This window comes from Carassius gibelio, chromosome B18, assembly GCF_023724105.1.
Source record: "Carassius gibelio isolate Cgi1373 ecotype wild population from Czech Republic chromosome B18, carGib1.2-hapl.c, whole genome shotgun sequence".
Lineage (NCBI taxonomy): Eukaryota > Metazoa > Chordata > Actinopteri > Cypriniformes > Cyprinidae > Carassius > Carassius gibelio.
In genome coordinates, this window is record NC_068413.1 from 19,284,306 (window position 1) to 19,306,342 (window position 22,037).

Consider the following 22,037-nt stretch of genomic DNA (forward strand, 5'->3'; position numbering starts at 1 on the left):
ATTATTTATTATTTAAATTATAAGAAAACCAAAGCAGAAACCAAAAAAATACCAATTTAATTGGTAGTTTTAATGGTTAAGAAACTACATTAAAGCTCAACGCGCTACAACTTAAGAAAACACATACAAACTGAAAAAGACACCAGCAAATGAAGAAAACAACTTCATTAGTTTGGCAACACAAGTGTTGCAAATCCTCACAACACATGCATTAAAGTTAGCCATCTTAAGTAACGTTTTAGATTTAATCAATAATTATTCAGCTTATTTAGGCTAATAATATCCAAAAGACAAAGGAATCATGCAATCATGGTGTTTAAAAGACAAAAAAAAAAAAAAAACTCACCTTTCAGTTCAACAACTCCACTGACCAGTAGCCACTGCACGATAAGCAATTCCCAGCCAGGTCCGCATTTTTTGGGGTATCCTTGAAACATTTCCATTGTGGTCAGTGCTATTTGCAGAAGGATTTGCAGTGTTTCTTAATTTGCATGTGTTGTAATGAATTTGCAGCGCGTTTCGTTATATGCATGTGTTGTGATTTGCAGTGCGTTTTTTTATATGCATGTGTTGTGATGGATTTGCTGCGCGTTTAGTTATATGCATGTGTTGTGATGGATTTGCAGCGTGTTTTGTTATATGCATGTGTTGTGAAGCATTTGCAGCACGTTTCGTTATATGCATGTGTTGTGATGGATTTGCAGCGCGTTTAGTTATATGCATGTGTTGTGATGAATTTGCAGCGCGTTTCGTTATATGCATGTGTTGTGATGGATTTGCAGCGCGTTTCGTTATATGCATGTGTTGTGAAGCATTTGCAGCGCGTTTAGTTATATGCATGTGTTGTGAGTATTTGCAGCGCGTTTCATTATGTGCATGTGTTGTGAGGATTTGCAGCGCGTTTCGTTATATGCATGTGTTGTGATGGATTTGCAGTGCATCTTTTTATATGCATGTGTTGTGATGGATTTGCAGCGCGTTTAGTTGTATGCATGTGTTGTGAGAATTTGCAGCGCATTTGGTTATGTGCATGTGTTGTGATGGATTTGCAGCGCGTTTCGTTATATGCATGTGTTGTGATGATTTGCAGCACGTTTTTTATATGCATGTGTTGTGATGATTTGCAGCACGTTTTTTTATATGCATGTGTTGTGATGGATTTGCAGCGCGTTTCGTTATGTGCATGTGTTGTGATGATTTGCAGTGCGTTTTTTTATATGCATGTTTTGTGATGATTTGCAGCGCGTTTTGTTATATGCATGTGTTGTGATGGATTTGCAGCGCGTTTCGTTATATGCATGTGTTGTGATGGATTTGCAGCGCGTTTCGTTATATGCATGTGTTGTGATGGATTTACAGCGCGTTTCGTTATATGCATGTGTTGTAATGATTTGCAGCGCGTTTCGTTATATGCATGTGTTGTGATGGATTTGCAGCGTGTTTTTTTATATGCATGTGTTGTGATGGATTTGCAGCACGTTTTGTTATATGCATGTGTTGTGAGAATTTGCAGCGCGTTTCGTTATATGCATGTGTTGTGAGAATTTGCAGCGCGTTTCGTTATATGCATGTGTTGTGATGGATTTGCAGCGCGTTTCCTTATGTGCATGTGTTGTGATGGATTTGCAGCACGTTTTGTTATATGCATGTGTTGTGATGATTTGCAACACTTGTGTTGTCAAATTGATGAAGATTTTTTATTTTTATTTGCTGGTGTTTTTTCAATTTGCATGTGTTTTCGTAAATTGCAGCGCTTTGAGCTCTCTCGGCCACCATACCAAACACCTAAAAGAATATGTATTTTCATTATGTGATATAAAATGACCAAATACATGGTACAAAGAAATTATGCGGCAAATGATCTTTCTAGAGTTTTAAGCAGTCGCTCTGTGAGAAACTGAAACAATGGTCTTGATGTGTCTCTTTCGTCTCTCCAGCACTGCCAGTAACTCTAACCGGAGTTCCCCTGCCTGCTCTCCGGTTCTGCGGAAGCGCTGTCGATCTCCCGTTCTGCAGAACGTCGAGACGGACACCATGGTGGAGAAAGGCTCAGAGCAGTCCGACACCTCCAAGTCCCCCTCCACCCCTGATCAGCTGGTCACCCGCACCCTCTCCGGCCAGTCCACACGCAGCGGGGGCAAGAACTCCAAGGTATGTCCTCCTCCTCATTCAGCCCCTGCTGTTGGGTTCCTCTGTGGTTCTCCACCAACCCTAGTCATTCTATAACATCACCTCCACAGGGAAACCTGCTGTGTACTGGATATGATGCACTTTAAATATGTGGAATGGCCTTATGCTACTGTACCTGCTAGTTTGCTCTTTGATGTCCAAAATCATAGCATGTGTCCAACCCATAGACTCTGATATGGCAGTGTTTACAATAAACTATTTTTGTAAGCAATCTTCCCCATGCAGGTCTATCACTGTAAAACATATTTTCACATTGAAATTCTGTTAAAGGGGGACTATAAAAGTCTATCTCATACTCAAGTGCTGTAGTTACAAAGGGTAAAGCAAACCTTCTCATCTTCCACCAAATCACTCCTTGTGTTATATGAACATATGAAGCAGATGTAAAAGGAAGCAGTGTAAACATATAAACATAACCAGAGTTTCACTCTCAAACGAAATTACAGAACTTCAGTGAAGCCTTATTCTCAGGAAACAGTGTCATTTATAATAATAAATAAAAAGATTAATATATTTTATATTTTAAAATATTGTTTGTGAGTTCTTTTAAAAAAATTAACAAAATTTGTTGGAAAGTACTTAAGTAGTAGCATTGTAACAGAAAACACATGAAGATTTTTGTATTATTATTTTTAAAAGAAGTTTCTTCTGCTCACCAAAGATGAATTTGATTCAAATACAGTGAAAACTGTAATATTGTGATATTATTACATTTTAAATAACAGTTTTCTATTTTAATATATTTTAAGATGTCATTTCATTTCTATGATGTAAATCTGAATTACTCCAGTCTTCAGTGTCACATGATCATTCAGAAGTCATTCTACTATTTATTATTATTATTATTATTATCCAACTTGAAGGATTTAGTTATTAATAAATTTATGGTAAAACTTTTCAGTTTCTAAGCTATTTTACTGAGAAATCACAGAACAATAAATTTCGTCACTGAATGATTCTGTGCTTGCGATCTGCGTAATCTGTACAAAAAGCTGTTTAAAATATGCATTCTCCAGTTCAATTTTGAGCATCCAGTAATATAATCACGCATGTCTGGTGGAGCACTTTCAGGATATGCATTTATTTGTCATTTTAACAGGTTTGAAAACGGAGCTTAAATGTGGAAGTCCTTCAAATATTTATTATCCTGTTGCGCCCCGCAGAACCTGATTTTAGTGCGACATTCCTGGATCGACATCTTTGTTGACCATGGAACAACATTGTGTCACAATGCTGCTGCTACTGTGAAGGAGCGAGGAGACAGGGGAATCCATGAATAAAGGCTTTATTTACAAAAACAAGGCACACACACATATCAGAGGGTATAGATGAACAATACCGGATTCTAGAAACTGAAAAACATGAACCAAACGAGACACACCTGGGATAAATCACATCATAAATATAGGAAACACCTCTGAATAATGAACATAATCAGACATAGGAGAAACTTGATCATTGGGCACGTAGAGAAGGAAAACACAAGACACAGAACAAAACACAACAAAGACAGGACCACAGGGCTGACACATTGTGATATACCAATCAGTTTTAAAGAACCAGTTTATAGTTTTTGTGAAGTTTAGGTTTACAAATCAGTGTTTGGTGCTTGTACATCAATGTCATTTCCTCAGATTTTAGGGATTACTCATGGTTAAGGTTAGGTTTAGGTGTAGGATATGGTCAAGACTACATTTTTGGATTAAAATGTTGTTCCGGGGTTCCAATAAAATATTTTGACCTAGGAACACATCCAACTCAGCAAAATCAGGCCGTGCTGCGCCCTCTATAGGACCAGAGACTAGTCGATATAAAGCTTAAAGGTGCTGTATGTATGATTTACACCGAGTGGTTGAACTAGGTATTGCAGTCCAAATTCAAAATATTGGAGAGGGTTTTTTTCACCCGGCTCCTCCTCAGACTTGACACACGCAGATTGCTAGATTGATGACACTAACAAGAAGGATCACACTTGACAATGAATGAAATAAAAGACGCTGTGTTTTCAACCAACTGGCAACCTGGGGTGCCGAAATACAATTGGATAAACTGGCAGTGGGCGGGTTTCACAAACCAAAACAGACTGACATTCTGGCCCGGAACGCACATTTTCAAAGGAGAATAACTGACTGTAGCATTGTTTTTCACACAAACAAATATGTTATCTTAGCATGTTTCTTAAATATATGATGGTGTTTTTATGCTTTAGTAGAGTCAAAAACATACATACAGCAACTTTAAAGCATCATGTCAAAGCACTGAAGTCAATAAGTCGGTGCAACCCCTAATATATATATATATATATATATATATATATATATATATATATATATATATATATATATATATATATATATATATATATATATATATATTAATAAATTAATTTATTTTAAATTAAAATAAAATACAGTAAAATAAAATAAATAAATACATAAACTGAATTATTTTAAATATAATTTGGGTTACAAACTTCAGACAGTAAAATATATAAAATAATTTTATATAAGCATTGTCCAGTTAGTCTCTGCTGAAACATGTTGTGACTACACCATTTGATCTCATCTTTCAATGTTGTTGAGCATATAAAAGTAGTGGTATATTCTACTCATAGATAGCTTTATGCAGGTATTATAGACCTTCTTAATGGGATCACATGATATCTTCAAATGGCATAATTTCCTGAGAATATCATCTATCATATATATATATATATATATATATATATATATATATATATATATATATATATATATATAATTTAATAATTTTCAGTACAAACAAAAATCAAGCCGAACAGCAGATGATCTGTTCATGTAGCTTTCAATGTGTAAGACAACTCAAAAATCACATTCACATGTGGGAATGAATGCATGAATGAATGAATGAATGAATGAATGAATGAATGAATGGACAGGTGTCATTAAACAGGTGGCTGAATGAATGGGGAGATGATGTGTAATGATATGCAATGCACTGACTGCAGAGTAGCTAACATCATCATTGTGTCTGTCTGTCTCTTTTCAACTGTTATAGTCGCTTGTTCCACCTGTTTCCTTTCATTTTTTACACTCACTGTACTGTTTCTTTCTAGAGTTTGATACTTTTGCTGATGTCATATAAAATGTCTCTGATCTTAACTTAATTTCCTGTTCTTCTTCTCGCTGTTTGTGGTTGTTCTGATTTGTGTTCCGTTTTCTGATTTCTGTTTTTCTCCTCGATGCATGCTAGTCTCACAAGCGACTTTCCAAAGTAAGCATTTCTCTCTTCTGTTCCGTAGTCACTCAGTCTCTCACCCTGTGTGGCTGTATTCCTGCTCCAGTGGCCGTTCTGTAGTCTGTTTCAGTGTTATTGATGTGTCTTGTCTGACTCTGTCTGTTTGTGTGAATGCAAGTGTGTGTCCAAGTGTTTGTTTAAACAAATACATGCATAGAGTCCTTTCTCTCGTTAGCAGGCATATTTGAAACTATTGATTCTGTATAATAGCATGATAATAGGTTAAAGAGATAAAGTAAGAAGTGTTTGACTTAGGGCTGCATGATGATGGTTAAACTGATTACTTGAAAAAATAATAAGAATTATTGCACTTTACATAAGCGAGAATGCCAGTTCATTTGCAGGGTCATCTTGTTTATTGTCACACACATTAACCCACTCTGCATTATGAAAACTAGAAAAATTGATGTAGCATTTATTTAGCAACCACAATTGCAAACCACATAGTCGAGATCGATGCTTGGATTTATTGTAATTTGTCACTGAGAATATGTGCACACAGATTTGGTTGCAAGAATTGTCAGGTTGTGAATGTTAAGCCTCACTTGAGAAGATAATGTATCCATTTAAGAGAAAAGCTCTTATTGTGGGGATTTAAACACTTGACATCTGGCAACCCCAAGCATGATTGCTCGTGGAGGTTTATTACCAAGATAATAGAAATGTCCAATGGGGAAAAAAAGGACACTTTCGAAGATGATTAAGAAAATAAGAAATTATGGTTATTAATCATAAAGCTATAATTTAACTGGTTATGTGATTTTAACAATGGCATAAGATTCCCAGCCTTATGTATATGAAGTAGATTTTACTAGGTGATTTTGGTACACTGATATGATTATTCATCTTTTGTAACTGCATTCATTTATTTGAATCAAACATTTGACCTGCAGACTTTTAGCAGTTTTAATCTGTGTCTTTTCATTGATCGCATCAGAGTGCCGTGAGATGAATTTAGTGTTGTAGTTATGTTAGTAGATGTTAGTAGTAAAGCATGCTAGCAACACCAAGGTTTGGGTTCGATTTCTAGAACACACATGCATCCTAAGTCACATTGGATAAAAGTATTTTAGATGCATTAAATGAGCTTCCAGTTTCTCCATGTTTTTATTTTTCATTCTGTTTTCATTGCTTTACAGTATGACAGATTACACCTGATTAAAGTAAGCATTTAATGTTGTTCTTCATTTGTTCCCTGGCCCTTAAACTAAGGCTATCTTAAGAGTTAGTTCATTCATGTAGCACCCCTCAACTCTTCATCCAATCCCTTCCTCACCTCTCTCTCTCTCTCTCTGTCAACATGTATACATGAGAGACCTGTCTCACACCTCTTTTGAGATCAGATTAGCCTACATTAAACCATCCAATCCCTGAGCCTTGATGGAACAGAGCAGTATGTGTGTTAGCAGGTCTGTGTGAGTTGATCTATAGGCTTTAAAGGGTCATGAACGAGACACAACTAGAGCTGTGTGCTAGCTAATCTGTCAAAGTAGTGCACACACACACACACACACAGCATGTTTGAGGTGGTAGGCTAATTGAACGGCTTATCGGCTGACACACACTTCTAGTCGCATTGTCTGCTCACTTTAACCTAGGCTATAAAACAAGGGACCCTGTCATATGTCATTTCTCTTTAAACTAATATAACATCAGAGTTACTGATTGTCCCTGCCTTAAGTTATTTTCCTTACATTTATTTTCATTTAGGTGGTGGTCTGTGGTAAAGAAGATATGTTTATGTTAATCAAGATAAGTTTATAACTATCATGCAGACTGTTTTTGTTCTATCTCTATCTCTTCCATGTCTTCCTGAGTTGTTTACAGGGCCTGTAATCATGCCTTCAATGACCCCATGAAATGATTTCAATGAGTGCAAATGTATGTCCTGTGTTGATGTGCATTCATGTATAAGCAGGAAGTTTGGGTGGGATATATCAAAGGGGTTTCCTTTTAGTTCATATTTAGACTAGAAAGCCATATTCTACATAAAAAGTGCCACTGTGCAGTATAAAATCACAGCCACTTTGCAAAATAGAAAATTCATAATTACAAGAAATAAAGTCACATTGCAAGATAAAATGCCATAATTATGGAAAATAGTCAAATTGCGAGAAAGGAAATCACATTGCGAAATATGTTTTTATAATGTAATTATAATAGATAAAGACACTTTGCCTCATTCATAAAACATGAGCAGAGCGATGTTTTTGTGTAAATCGTTCGTAAAGCCGTTTTGACGTAAACTTTTGAATTTATGAAAATGTTCGTATTTTCAAAATGTTAGGTGATATAAAAGAAATGTAAACCTGCTCCCTGCCATGTGTAAATGGTGCATAAAATGTTCTGTGTTCTTTTTGGCAAACTGATGACACTGAATTGTGATGCATTGCTGTAATAATTACCTCTTTTTAATTTCTAATTATTTTATATATATATATATACTGTCACTATTTACCCAGCCGTAAATAAAGGAGGGGTGGGACAGTACCTAAACATCCTACTTGTACAATGACAGCCAACAATGATGAAGTCAATATTACTAGTTACTGCTTCATTATATTTATTACAATTCTTAAAAATTAGATACTAGTAGGCTAATATGTTGCCGCTGTTAATATTCCATACCATAGCAACTAAAAAATGCTGTGCCACCAAAGCGTTCTTAAGCGCCACCAGTCGGTCATTTTAAGAAGAACGCCTGGTATTTTTTCAGCTGGCTAAAAACTCTTTTTGCATTTATGCAATATATATGGAGCCCAAAACTGAGAAAGTAGACCAGAATATTTCACTGTGTTCCTGGACACGCAATTTGAGTAGCTGTAATTCATAGGTGGGGATTTTGCTAATTGTGAATAAAATCACATTGCGGGATATGTTGTAAGAAATAAAGTCACACTGCAATATACACTCACTGAACACTATATTAGGTACACCTTGTTAGTACCAGGGTGGACCCCCCTTTTGCCTTCAGAACTGCCTTAATTCTTCATGGGATAGATTCAACAAGGTGATGGAAACATTCCTCAGAGATTTTGGTCCATATTGACATGATAGCATCATGCAGTTGCTGCAGATTTGTCGGGTGCACATCCATGATGCAAATCTCCCGTTTCTCCACATCCCAAAGCTGCTCTATTGGATTGAGATCTGGTGACTGTGGAGGCCATTTGAGTAAAGTGAACTCATTGTCATGTTCAAGAAACCATTCTGAGATGATCTGAGCTTTGTGACATGGTGCATTATCCTGCTGGAAGTAGCCATCAGAAGATGGGTACACTGTAGTCATAAAGGGATGCACATGGTCAGCATCAATACTCAGGTAGGCTGTGGCGTTTAAATGATGCTAAATTGGTGCCCAAAAGGGGCCCAAAGTGTGCCAATAAAATGTCCCCCACACCATTACACCACCAGCAGCAGCCTGAACCATTGAGACAACGTGTGATGGATCCATGCTTTCATGTGGTTTACGCCAAATTCTGACTCTACCATCTGAATGTTGCAGCAGAAATAGAGACTCATCAGGCCACGCAACATTTTCCCAATCTTCTATTGTCCAATTTTGGTGATTCTGTGTGAATTGTAGCCTCCACTTCCTGTTTCTATCTGACAGGAGCGGCACCCGGTGTGGTCTTCTGCGGTTGTAGCTCATCTGCTTCAGGGTTCAATGTGTTGTGTCTTCAGAGATGGTATTCTGCTTACCTTGGCTGGAACGAGTGGTTATTTGAGTTACTGATGAATTTCTATTATCTCTAACCAGTCTGCCCATTCTCCTCTGTCCTCTGACATCAACATGACATTTTCGTCCACACAACTGTTGCTCACTGGATATTTTCTAATTTTCTGACCTTTCTCTGTAAACCTTAGAGATGGTTGTGCATGAAAATCCCAGTAGATCAGCAGTTTTTGAAATACTCGGACCAGCCCGTCAGGCACCAACAACCATTCCACATTCAAGCTCACTTAAATCCCCTTTCTTCCCCGTTCTGATGCTCATTTAGAACTTCAGCAAGTCTTCACCACATCTAGATGCCTAAATGCAATGAGTTGCTGCCATGTGGTTAGCTGATTAGCAATTTGTGTTACCAAGCAGTTGAACAGGTGTACCTAATAAAGTGGCCAGTGGCCGGTGAGTGTATAATGTCACGACTCATGACTGCAAGAAATAAGGTCACAGTGAGAGAAGTAATGTCATTATTATGAGAAATAAATTCACATTGCGAGATATAACATCATAATTATAAGAAATAGTTGTAAGGGTCTTTTTTAAGTGAAACAACATTCAAGCTCATCTAGACTGAGCTAGACTGTGTTGGGTTATAAATAGACTGGTAGTGATGTCAGTTCACCCCTCTATACAAACACACCCTTAGAAGTGTCTTTAAATTTATTTTGGTTTATAGGGGTGTGAATTTGTCTATATCCAATGACGTATCAGCTTTGAAACTGCTCATTTAACCATCTATCTTTGTTTCACGCTATTTGTGGAAAGAAGAAATGATGTACACAAGTGTAATTACCCGGTGAAGGGAAATATCAGTCTAGCAGGCTTTACCAGCTGCAACATGACAGGCCCTCGGCCAACCCTCACAGTCTGTAAATATACACTCGCTGTGAGGGGCGTATGCAAATAATGTTCTGCATACCTACTGTTTTGCTCTCCTTAATATGGTAATTTTCTTTTCCTTCTCTTTCAGAAAAGCCAGAGCTGGTACAACGTAAGTCACACTTTATATTAATAATGTGTGTGTGTGTGTGTGTGTGTGTGTGTGTGTGTGTGTGTGTGTGTGCGTGTGTCTGTATGTGTGTGTGTGTGTGTGTGTGTGTGTGTGTGTGTGTGTGCGTGTGTGTGTGTGTTTATGCTTGTACTAATGGTTGTGTGTCCACCTACCTTGAGATATAAACAGTCATCAATGTCACCACACAGTGCATTCTTTGTGTTACTGTAACATGACATGTCTGGGGCAAGAGGACAGGATAATTTAATTAAATGTATTAAGTATATAATTACTTATGTATTTGTGTGTCAGATATGAACGTTGACGTGTCTGTTCATCAAACAGTAGAATTATTCTGTAATGATTTACAGATGTGTTGCTCTTTCCTCTGACATTCATCGGTTTGGCTTCAACTATTATCGACTCATGATCTTGTTATCAGTTTCCTCATATTTTACGTCTGTGTGTCAACGTGACTGATAACAACCATCTGCGTTCTGTACATTGCTGTGTATCACAGTGTCAGAATTCGAATGTTTCTAAAATGTCAAGTTGACAATTCAGTATTATCTTACATGTTTTGGCATACATATTTAATATTACCTATTCCCATTAAAATTGCATATTTAAATATGAACATTTGAATATATATTACTTGGTACTCTGAGGTGCATACCGAAAATGTTATCATGGTACTATTTAATACTTTACTTCAGGGTACATTTTTGATGTTGTATAATTAATTATCATTATAGCAATACAAATATGATTTTCTCTTCAAGTGTTGAATTATTTCTAGACCATTAGCCACAACAGAGCGTAGTTTTGCACTAATCTTTCAATCACATTTCAATCACATTATCTCCATCACTCTTTGCTTTCTTTTTCTATCTGTTGTTTTTTGTCTTTTCTCTCATTCCTTGACTCTTTCTCTTTAGCATGAGAGACAGCACATTCTCAGAGTAAGCATGATTTTACGTTCCACATTCTGTTCTCTCTCACACCAGACATTCAGTTTGAGGACTGAATTGAGTATTAACGGCTTCTGTCTAATGATGGCTTTAGCATGTGTGTGATTATCTAATGATGTAATCGGAGCAACCTTCCTTGATGAACTTTATTAAACTGAATGCAGAAACAGGATGCATTAATACCCCTTTGTGAAAAAGAAGTACATTGTAGCATACTTTTAAAAAGAGTACCATAGAAAGAATGGTGCGGCAAATAATACTTTAAATAATATATACTGTAGTGTGAACTGAATTCAGAACTGTTTTCAGACACTTAATTGCATGTTATTTACTATTAAATGAAAATGTTCTGTAATTGAATCACATTAGTTTAACTAAAGTGCTTTTTTACACACTTAAGACTGCAGTTCATCTTTATATGTAATTTCATTATTACTACTCATGCCTTTGGAATATGGTTAAAGTGTTACTGTACTGATTAAGGTACAATAAAATATACTTTAACATCATTTCTGTTGAAAAAAAATTATTTAAAAGATTTGTAAATACACCTTTCTAATGATTAAGTTGCAATTTAGTACATTACAGTTAAAAAGATAAAGTTCTTTACAGGTGTCTTTTATTATGCTATTCAACACTAAATCTTTTAATTTGACATTATTACGAAGTGCACTTTTAAAAACTTAATTTAAAACACTTATTTTATTAATCTTATATAATCGGCAAGTACAATTTAAACAAACAAATTGTTTTAAGATTTGAAATACACTGGAAATGCACATTCATTACAATTATACACACTTCTTTTTCACAAGGGGCTGCATGGCGGCAGCATAAAAGAGTCGCAGTATATAGACTTCGCATCTTTTTGATTGGCTCTGGTCCTCAGCGGTGTGATGTGATTGGTTGATTGCACTGCATATGCATGGATGTGAGTTTGATGCATATTAAATGCATACTGGGCAGGATCTCACACAGTGGTGTTGATGTTATATTTATTCAGTATGTTCAGAACATTTCTGATGCTCTGTCTGTGAAGTGTTTGTATGGGCAGTGATGATCTCCCATGGCCCTGAGAGCACTATGATTACATCTCAACCGTCATCATGTGAGTTCTGAGCACGACTGACCACCGGATTGAATGTCGGCTGCTGTGCCGTGTGGCAGTTAGGCTCCGGGATGTTTGGTTTACGAGAGAGTGGTGATTATTAACAGCATCTGACTCTTTATAGGAGCAAAGCTTGTATGAATTAGCTTATTTTAAGGCAGCAGTTTTAAAACAACTTTCATGTTTGATTTCTACAGAAATCAACTCATCAGTGTAGTTTTTTGGGTTTAGCTTAAACTCTTTGGTTACCAACATTCAAAATGTATTATGTGAAAAACTTTGGGTTGATGTCTATTTAGGTTTGAACCCCAATGGACGTTAAAGTTGGGGAGGTCTCCAAGGTGTACTAAACCAATGCATGGTTCTTAATCTAAATGGCAGCCTACATGTGCAAAAACATTTTTCTGACTTTAGATATACACTGAACAAAATTATAAACACAACACTTTTGTTTATGCCCCCATTTTTCATGAGTTGAAGTCAAAGATCTAAGACTTTTTCTATGTACACAAAAGGCCTATTTCTCTCAAATATTGTTCCCAAATCTGTATAAATCTTTGCTAGTGAGCACTTCTCCCTTGCTGAGATATTCATCCACCTCACAGGTGTGGCATATCAACATGCTGATTAGACAGCATGATTATTGCAAAGGTGTGCCTTAGGCTGGCCACAATAAAAGGCCGCTCTAAAATGTGTAGTTTTATCACACAGCACAATACCACAGATGTTGCACGTTTTGATGGAGCGTGCAATTGGCATGCAGACGGCAGGAATGTCCACCAGAGATGTTAATTTCTCTACCATAAGCCGTCTCCAAAGGCATTTCAATTTGACAGTACATCCAACCGGCCTGACAACTGCAGACCATGTGTAACTACACCAGCCCAGGACCTCCACATCCAGCATCTTCGCCTCCAAGATCGTCTGAGACCAGCCACCTGGACATCTGCTGCAACAATCGGTTTGCAGAACCAAATCATTTCTGCACAAACTGTCAGAAACCGTCTCAGGGAAGCTCTTCTGCATGCTTGTCATCCTCATCTGGGTCTCGACCTGACTGCAGTTCGTCGTTGTAACTGACTTGACTGGGCAAATGCTCATATTCGATGGTGTCTGGCACTTTGGAGAGGTGTTCTCTTCACGACTTCTCTCGTACGATTTTGTATGATTTGTCTAGACCCCAGTGATGGGTAGGTTAAGGGGACTTTCTTTCTTTTATAGAGCATAAAATAATATTTGTGACCCTGGACCATAAAACCAGTTATAAGGGTAAATTTTTCTAAATTAAAATTTAAACATCATCTGAAAGCTGAATAAATGAGCTAGTTGGGTAAGACAATATTTGGCTGAGATACAACTATTTGAAAATCTGCAATCTGATGGTGCAAAAAAAAACAAAATATACCTTTAAAGTTGTCCAAATGAAATTCCTTGCAATGCATATTACTCATCAAAATTTAAGTTTGAAAATATTTACAGTAGAAAATTTACAAAATATCTCCATGAAACATGATTTTTACTTAATATCCTAATGATTTTTGGCATTAAAGAAAAATCAATAATTTTGACCCATAAAATGTATTTTTTCCTGTTGTTACTGAAGACAGGTTTTGTGCTCCAGGGTCACATATTTTTGAAAATGTCTTTATTTTTTGGTCCATAGACTGGAAGTCAATGGTCATCAAAAATATATTATTCTGTGTTCAGTAGAAGAATGAAACTCATACATAGGATCGCCATGAGGGTGAGTAAATGATGACAGAACTTTCATATTTGGGTGAACTATCCCTTTAAGGTGAACTTTTGGCTAAATAAAAAACAATTTGAGTTGCAAGAAACTTGAATCAACAGATCGCACCCCAAAAACTGTATATTTCACACACTAGACATTTGTCTCTGTGACATTAGAAAACAAAGGCATCTCCTGATGACATTATTGGAGTCGTCACACCCACTCCTGGTACCAGCCACCGGCATCTCTCATTATTTACTCTTTTAGTTAATAAGTAACTGACTTTACCTACTCATCAGCAGAAGTAAACACACTCACACACATCCAGCTCCACATAAATCAGCAGGACACATAGAGCTGTTGTGCTCCGCAGTATCTGCTGAGGTTTCTGCTGGTCTGTAATGTTCCTGGCTATCTGCTTCTCCATTGAGAGTGACTATCCATTCACCTTTATGGATATTTATGCATAAGCGCTGAAGAGCATGACTCCATTCTTAGCATTATGACTGCTGCAGATCATGTGTCAGTCTTTGGTCTTGGTTATCTTCAGGCACAAACGAGAGGGAGCAAGTGAGCATAGTTTGGGGTTGAGAGATGCGAGTGTGAATTCTACATTGGAAAGCATAAATCATTAGAAAGAGGACCTAAGTACCCAAGGATTTGGTGGAGAGTGTTTCCGGGTGGTCTTTGTTTGTCATCGTGGTCCATTTCAAACCTGTAGAAGATCTTTCTTCTCTGAAGTCTGACAAGACTGAATGCAAAAAGCAAGAACATTTATTGTAATAAGAAGTATGTCTTTGATGGACTAAACTCCAGGAAGAACAATCTTTGAAAGTCAACAACCAGCCTTTAATGGAGATATTAGCGGCCATTGCATACTGAGGTAACGATTATTACTTGCGGAAGTAACTTACATTTCCTTCTTCATAGGCTCTTTCAAGGCTCTTTATTTGTCATCGTAGTCCGATTCACAACTGCAGAAGACTATCTTTTTTCTCAACGACAACAGCTGCTGAATGCAGAAAACAAGCACAAACTTTGGGGACTAAGAAGAATCATAGCGTTGATTGACTAAACTCCAAAAAGAACGCTCTTTAAAAGTCAGCAACCAACGTTTCATAGAGATATTAGCGTCCACTGCATACTGATATAACAATTGATAATTCCTTGTGGATCAACCCTACAGACATGCTCTTTAGATGCTCTTTATTTGTTGTCATAGTCCGTTTCAAACTTGTAGAAGACTTGGAATAAGAAGAATCCCATCTTTGATGGACTAAACTACAGGAAGAACGTTCTGTGAAAGCCAACAACCAACCTGAAATTGAGATATTGGTGGACATTTCATACTAAGGTAACGAGTAACTTACTGTTCCTTCTTCATCATCAACTATCTGGTCACAGTTTTCACAGTCTGAAGAAGCATAAAGAATCAAGACGGACACACATACACACTCTTTCCCAGCACAAACGGTGGGAAACTGGAACAAACAGCAGCATAATAAAGCATCTGTCTGCAGAGGTTACTAAAGGCCACTTGCGTGTGAGTGTGTTTTTGCACTGGAATCATGTGGCGCTAGTCAGGAGAGCCCAGCACTCACACCCTGATAGAGGTCACACCCTGATGAACATCTGCGATAGCGTAGACGTATTATAAAGAGGTGAGTTAATCTACAGACTCACCCTTATCAAAAAAATATCCCCAGGATCTGGTAGTCTGAGCAGAGTGTCACTGAAGAACGAATTGATCCGCTGGCTGTAGTAAGAGACATGCACAGAGACATGGATTCATCACTTAGCTCTCAGGACGACTGGGACACTCTTATGGAGCTGGAGGAGGCTTTGGCAGCCTGGTTAATTCAGGGTTCAGACTGGGACCACAACTGGCAGTGGAGCCCGCCGGACGACCCGTACCAGGATGAGGACATACCTGCTGTGAGTCTGTATAAAGATTCCACAGAAGAGTTTATGACTAGTAAACTTAAATTTAGGGTACTCTGTCGGTAATAATAAGCCATATACTGCATTTTTTTTTTAGTTTTCAACCCAATTTTTATAGCTGTAATATACATTTATTTTATATTTTATTTCATTTACTCATTTTCATTTGATAGAAATGAGTAAAAACATCATATTAAATGTTTGCACTGAAGTATTTGAAGTGTATTTGAAGTTAAATACAATTATTTCATATTTTTAGGAATACAATATAATATAATATTACATAGAGAGTATGTAGAATTTGCTAAATGGGAGTTTGCATTGTGTAGATGATAAAATGAGGACATGAGAAACAAAATAATTATATTATATCATATTATATCATATATTTGCTTATTGTAATATTGTAAAAATGTGTTTAAAAACATTCAGTGTTGACAGTGTCAGTACTGTCTATACACGTTAACTTCATATTTTTGAAACAGAATTCAGTGGTTAAATAATATAAATTCTGTATAATTCTAAATGTATTTATCATATTTTGTTTATTTTTTGATCGCGCTTAAATGGCAAGAGTGTGTCATGTCCAATGTTGTGAATAAGAAAATGTTTTACGTGTTTGGTCTTAAGACACCTCGGGATTCAAGTTGAAGTGACTTTCCTGTCTATTCTAGCAGCATTTGTGTTTAAGGGCGGTTTGCACTCCGCTGTTACTGATGCCAGGTGTATATTCACTCATTAGCAGGTGTGAAGAGTGCGTTTGTGAATGAGAAGCAGTGTGACTCTACAGAGGGAAGTAACTCATTGTGGTTCATCTCGCACTGCTGCATGGCAAAACTAAAGAGAACGGATCTGTGAGAGCGGAAATGTTCTTAACGCACACTCTTTCTCGGTGTGGATGGACGTGTGAGTATGCGAGTGTTCCTCATCTACTGATTTTTGTGTTTTGTAGGTCCTCAGTCCTACATACAAGCAGCGTAATGAAGACTTCAGGAAGCTCTTTAAGCAGTTACCAGACACAGAGCGCCTTATTGTTGGTAAGAGCTCTCATGATTTAAAGGGGATTTCGTGTCTTCCCCATTAAATGCAAATGAGCTGGTGTTCCGGGGAAGGAGCAGAGCTTCAAGAGATCAGACACGTGGCAATAACGGCACTAGCCTTTGCAAATAAAAACTCCACTATTAGTACAAGCCTGTTATCTTTACAGAAAATGCACTTGGTCAGTCATCTGATTGTACTGTGCATAAAAATGCACTTTATGAATTACACAGACGTGAGTACAGCATAATAAAAAATATGCCGTTGCATGCTATTACAGACTTTATAAGCCCCACTTGTGATCATTAACTAATTCCAGCGGTCGACTTCACATTGCTTTAAAATGCAATTTTTAACTCCCACTTTCCCAATGACAATCATTCTGGTGGCATTAGTTAAAACAGACACACAATGGTAGCTTTAGCAACATCAGCCTTACAGAGAGCCAATAAGGTCTTTCAGAAAGGAAATCAAGAAAACTAACGCGTGATACTTACTTCTTCTGGAGGTGTAGCTTCAGGAGAAACTCTTGTGCAAAAACCCTCATTCACATAGCAGTCCGGTGTAAATGATTAGCGCAGACATGAACGAATCTTGGTAGTTGAGGGACCATCTTCTTCAAAAACTAAATTAATCCTGATTTCAGGAGTAAATAGAGAAAGCAATGTGGATTCATTCATCCAGCTACAGAACACCTAAAGTGCTCGGGAGACTAGAGGCGTTTCTCAATGTCAAGGATACTTCCTTGGTAGGACTGATCCTTCCAAGTCACTTCCTTCAGAGGCTAGGTGAGACTCCTCTTTAGCATACGGAGAACACATAAATGGAACAGGCTAGCAAGTGCATGTAATTGCGTCATTACGTCAGTGAAAAGGTCCGTTTGAATAACGCTGTGAATGTTATCATTAAATTACTTTGGACAACTTAACTAGTTATTTATAAAATAAATGCCGTTGACGCAACCAATTGTTAAATGACAGGTCCGGTTCAGTTAACCATTTGTATTTGTATAATTTACAATATCAATACGGTAGTAATTTGTACTGGCATTTAAACGTCAAACTTTACTTATATTTACTACAGTTATGACAAATGTTTGGTAACGTAAATAAAAACCATTAACGCTCCGACTACGTTAAAGTTTGACATTTTTTAATTTTTGAACTAACGTTAGATAGCAAAGCTGCGCGCATAGGATTGTGGGTGATTTGAGAGCGCGAAGGATACACATATGCATCCTTTCCTGTGTGTGGGATATTCTTCGAACGAAAGACTCCTTGGTTGAAATTCCGAGGATCCTCGACATTGGAACAGTCCTTCGATGGATGTCGATGACGTAGCATCCTCGAAATACTGGCTTCCGAGGATCCTTCCTTGACATTGAGAAACACCTTAGTTTTATCTTGTGAGTCCTCTGTTTTATGTTAAGTGAAAATTCTACTGGAATATATTAAATTAAGCTGTAACTGGACTTTAAATTTATACTTTATAATTTAAAACATTAATTATAATTAACAAGTGAAATTATAATTAACTTAATTTAATAGTTAATTTTAATAGTTAAACTGTTTAAAGGTAGTTAATTTTATGTGATTTTCAACTTTTATTTCGAACTTGATGAATGCAAACTAAAATATTAGAAAACACAATTATTCAATTGAATGATGTAACAGGAGGGGCTTCTTTTGACCTTTGACCTTGTCCTGTCATCGGTAGACTACTCATGCGCTCTCCAGCGGGACATTCTCCTGCAGGGCCGCCTCTACCTCTCTGAAAACTGGATCTGTTTTTACAGCAACATCTTTCGCTGGGAAACACTGGTATGATTTACAGTAACTCCGATTTTTGGAGCTAAAGCCTCTAGAGAGATTGGCGAAGAGTTAAGTTTTTGTTGTTGTGTTTCATACAGCTTACAGTTCGACTGAAAGACATCTGCTCCATGACGAAAGAGAAAACCGCACGTCTGATTCCCAATGCCATACAGGTGTGCACAGACACTGAGAAGGTGAGAGCCTTTCAGATAACACAGCACATTAACATACACAGAGGTTGTTTCTTGATGTTCACCCCCTGCTTTTCTCTTCCCTTCAGCACTTTTTCACATCATTTGGTGCGAGAGACAGGACTTACATGATGATGTTCAGACTTTGGCAGAATGCACTGCTGGACAAGGTAAGAGCACAGTATAGGAGTACTGTATATACAGTATATAAAGTTTAAGTTAACACCATTCACAACAAGAAAGATAACTATAACAATAACTGTATCAGCATACACACCAGCACATTATTATAAGCACATTCCAGTTTTGTCATCTGCTGCTTTAAATGCTCAAGATTGGCTGTCAGTGGTTAAATTGAGCTGGAAGAAATTGTTTAAAAAGGGATTTGCATTGTTCACATTGGCGTCAGCTTTGAGTACCAGCAAGCACCAGCAGGGTATGGCATCGAGACGCAGCGTCTCGTTCCCTCGAGGAACCATGGTTACATGCGCAAACTAGAGAAATTCCTCTTCAGGAACTCGAGCTGCGTCAAAACGCTATGAGGAATGAGGTGCCCACGCTGCCAGACTACCAAATCCCTGCCTAGTGTGTATCTGAAGAGCACAGCTTAGGATGAGAGAACAGAAGCGCCTGGAGTAACTTGCATATCTAGGCCATAAAATCTTGCAAATGTGAAGGGTGTGGACCACCCCGCACCGTTGCAGATGTCCAGCATGGACACACCTGCTAGAAAGGCCTTGGAGGCTGTCATACCCCGTGTAGAGTGAGCCTTGGCTCCCAATGGCAGAGGAAGACCAGATGACTCATAAGTGGCGTTGATAGCCTCGACTATCCAATGACTGAGAGTCTGTTTAGATGCAGGAAAGCACCTTTTGGGGGGACCATAGCACACTAGCAATTGGTCTGATTTCCTCCACAGGGCAGCTCTCTGGACGTATGTGTCCAGCGTTCGAACTGGACACATACAATTTAGCTCTTTTGGTTGGGCTCCCAAAAGGGAGGAGGGCAGAAGGCCTGCAGCACTATAGGTTGTGGCGTGAAAGAGGGAACTATAGGAACAGAAACTGCTCGGGGGTATATGAACGCTTTGGCCATGCCGGGCGCAAAGTCAAAATAAGTAGGGGCCACTGAGAGGGCCTGAAGATCTCCAACTCTCCTCAGAGAGGTGATAGCCAACAGAAAGGTAGTTTTAAGGGTCAGATGTGTGTCTGATATATCTTGTATTGGCTCAAATGGAGCTTTACAAAGAGCCTCTAACACCACAACCAAGTCCCAGGGGGGAATACGGGACCGTACTGTAAGCCTCAGCCTCAGCTCACCGCGGAGGAAACATGAAACTAGGGGTGTCTTCCCAAAGACTGCGCCGGGGCCTTCAGAGACAATGCAGCCCCGGGGAACAGACAGCTCGCGAACGTCTGTTCCACCCGTGGCATCGTTCTGTAGCCACACTCTCCCATCCCCACCATGTTGCCATAACAATCAGATTAGGGGACATGGAGGCGGGCTGAAATCAGGCGTTTCCATTATCTGGCTATTTCTTTGTGTAGATCGGGAAAAAAGGGAAGGCCGGGCTTGGAGGTGGCTGACTCGCCCGCAGAAATCGTTCATCGAGCTTGCTTTTCTGCGGTTCAGATGTTTTCTCAGTGGGCCAATCGATGTTGAGCTAGGCCACCACGCGAGTAACCACCTCTAAGAGCTCTTCATATTGCGGCGAGTGGGGTGGCAATCCCTGCCGACAGTCTTCACCACAGAGCGAGCTTCCAACCCCAGGGATTGGGTGCCGGATTTGGCCGAAGTTGAAGGAGATCTCCATCTCCATTCCTCTGCCAGATCTATTTGCGAACCCCATGAACAGCACTGCGGGGAATGCTGACGAAGGCTCCCTCATTATATATCGTGGGCAGGGAGGAACACACAGCCTGAAACGCGATCTGGATTAGCCTTTTAAATGCTCGGATTTCACCTTGCTCTTAGACATGTTTTGGAGCTTTACTGAAACAGACAACAGTAAATAAGACTCACAAGACAAACTGAGGACATTCACACAGAGAGCGCTCGCTGAAAGACGCGAAGCTGAAGCCAGCTGCGCAGCACATGCTTTTATAGCTTCCTCACACTCTTCCATTGGACAGATTACACAGGATATTCAGAGTCGCTCACGCTAAGTGCGTTCCCCATAGCGTTTTGACACAGCTCGAGTTCCTGAAGAGGAACCAGCTGTAACGCACAACAAATTTCAGACTTTGTCTGACAATAAAGTTATCATCATTGTTATCATTATGGTGGTGGTGAATTATTTTATTATGACCAACAACATTTAAACATGAAGTTAATAAGACATGATGTAATTCGTTGCAGTGTAGACCATTTGTAGTGTTATTTTAACAGGATATTTTGCTGGAGAGCAGTCAGTGAGCTTGCACTGAACTGAAATGATTGACAGCTTATGTGATTATTAAGTGCTATTTGTTTTTGAATCTGAAACTGTGGTGATTGACAGCAATAACCGTGCAATGAATGATACCAAACAGAAAAACAAACAAACAAAATTAAAAACATTGGTACTGTATGCCAATTGTTCTGTGTAATGTGTTTCTTTGGTCTTAATAATATTATTAGTAAAATTAAGACCAACGAAATTAATCTTTTTATAATTGGGTCAAAGTTACACACTGTTTTAATGTATTATTTACATGTAATTATTGGCATCATCAATAATGAATTGATGAATTACACTTACATTATTCTGCTTTCCTAAAAATGTGTATGTTTTGTTTTCTTTCTATAGCTTATCTCCATCGTTTTAATTTAAGTATAAAATTATAATAACATGCATATTTTAACTTTTTTATTTTTTTAAGACGAAACCAAACCAATGTATACTTGACATTTGAGGCTATATAGAAAATCTATAAACACTCAGGAAGAGTGTTTTCAACTTTTCATATAAAAATGTGTCATGCAGTTGTTTCTAAACCTATTCAAATTCCAAAACTTCCGATTCATGTGTGTATGCGTGTACTGTGAATTAGGCTGAATTTTGTCAGTACATTTTGAGCAA

General features: G+C 38.1%; 1 protein-coding gene across 8 annotated transcripts in view; it reads left to right on the forward strand.

Moving 5' to 3' along the window:
* The window catches only part of gramd1bb (GRAM domain containing 1Bb), a 138,828-nt gene that overhangs the window by 107,887 nt on the left and 8,904 nt on the right, over positions 1-22,037 (forward strand). For all 8 annotated transcript variants that reach the window (XM_052582489.1, XM_052582485.1, XM_052582486.1 and 5 more), the window contains 6 exons: positions 1,938-2,151; positions 10,164-10,184; positions 16,889-16,973; positions 18,691-18,794; positions 18,884-18,979; positions 19,066-19,146. In XM_052582489.1, coding sequence (XP_052438449.1) covers positions 1,938-2,151; positions 10,164-10,184; positions 16,889-16,973; positions 18,691-18,794; positions 18,884-18,979; positions 19,066-19,146 — 601 coding nt within the window. The remainder of the gene's footprint in view (positions 1-1,937; positions 2,152-10,163; positions 10,185-16,888; positions 16,974-18,690; positions 18,795-18,883; positions 18,980-19,065; positions 19,147-22,037) is intronic.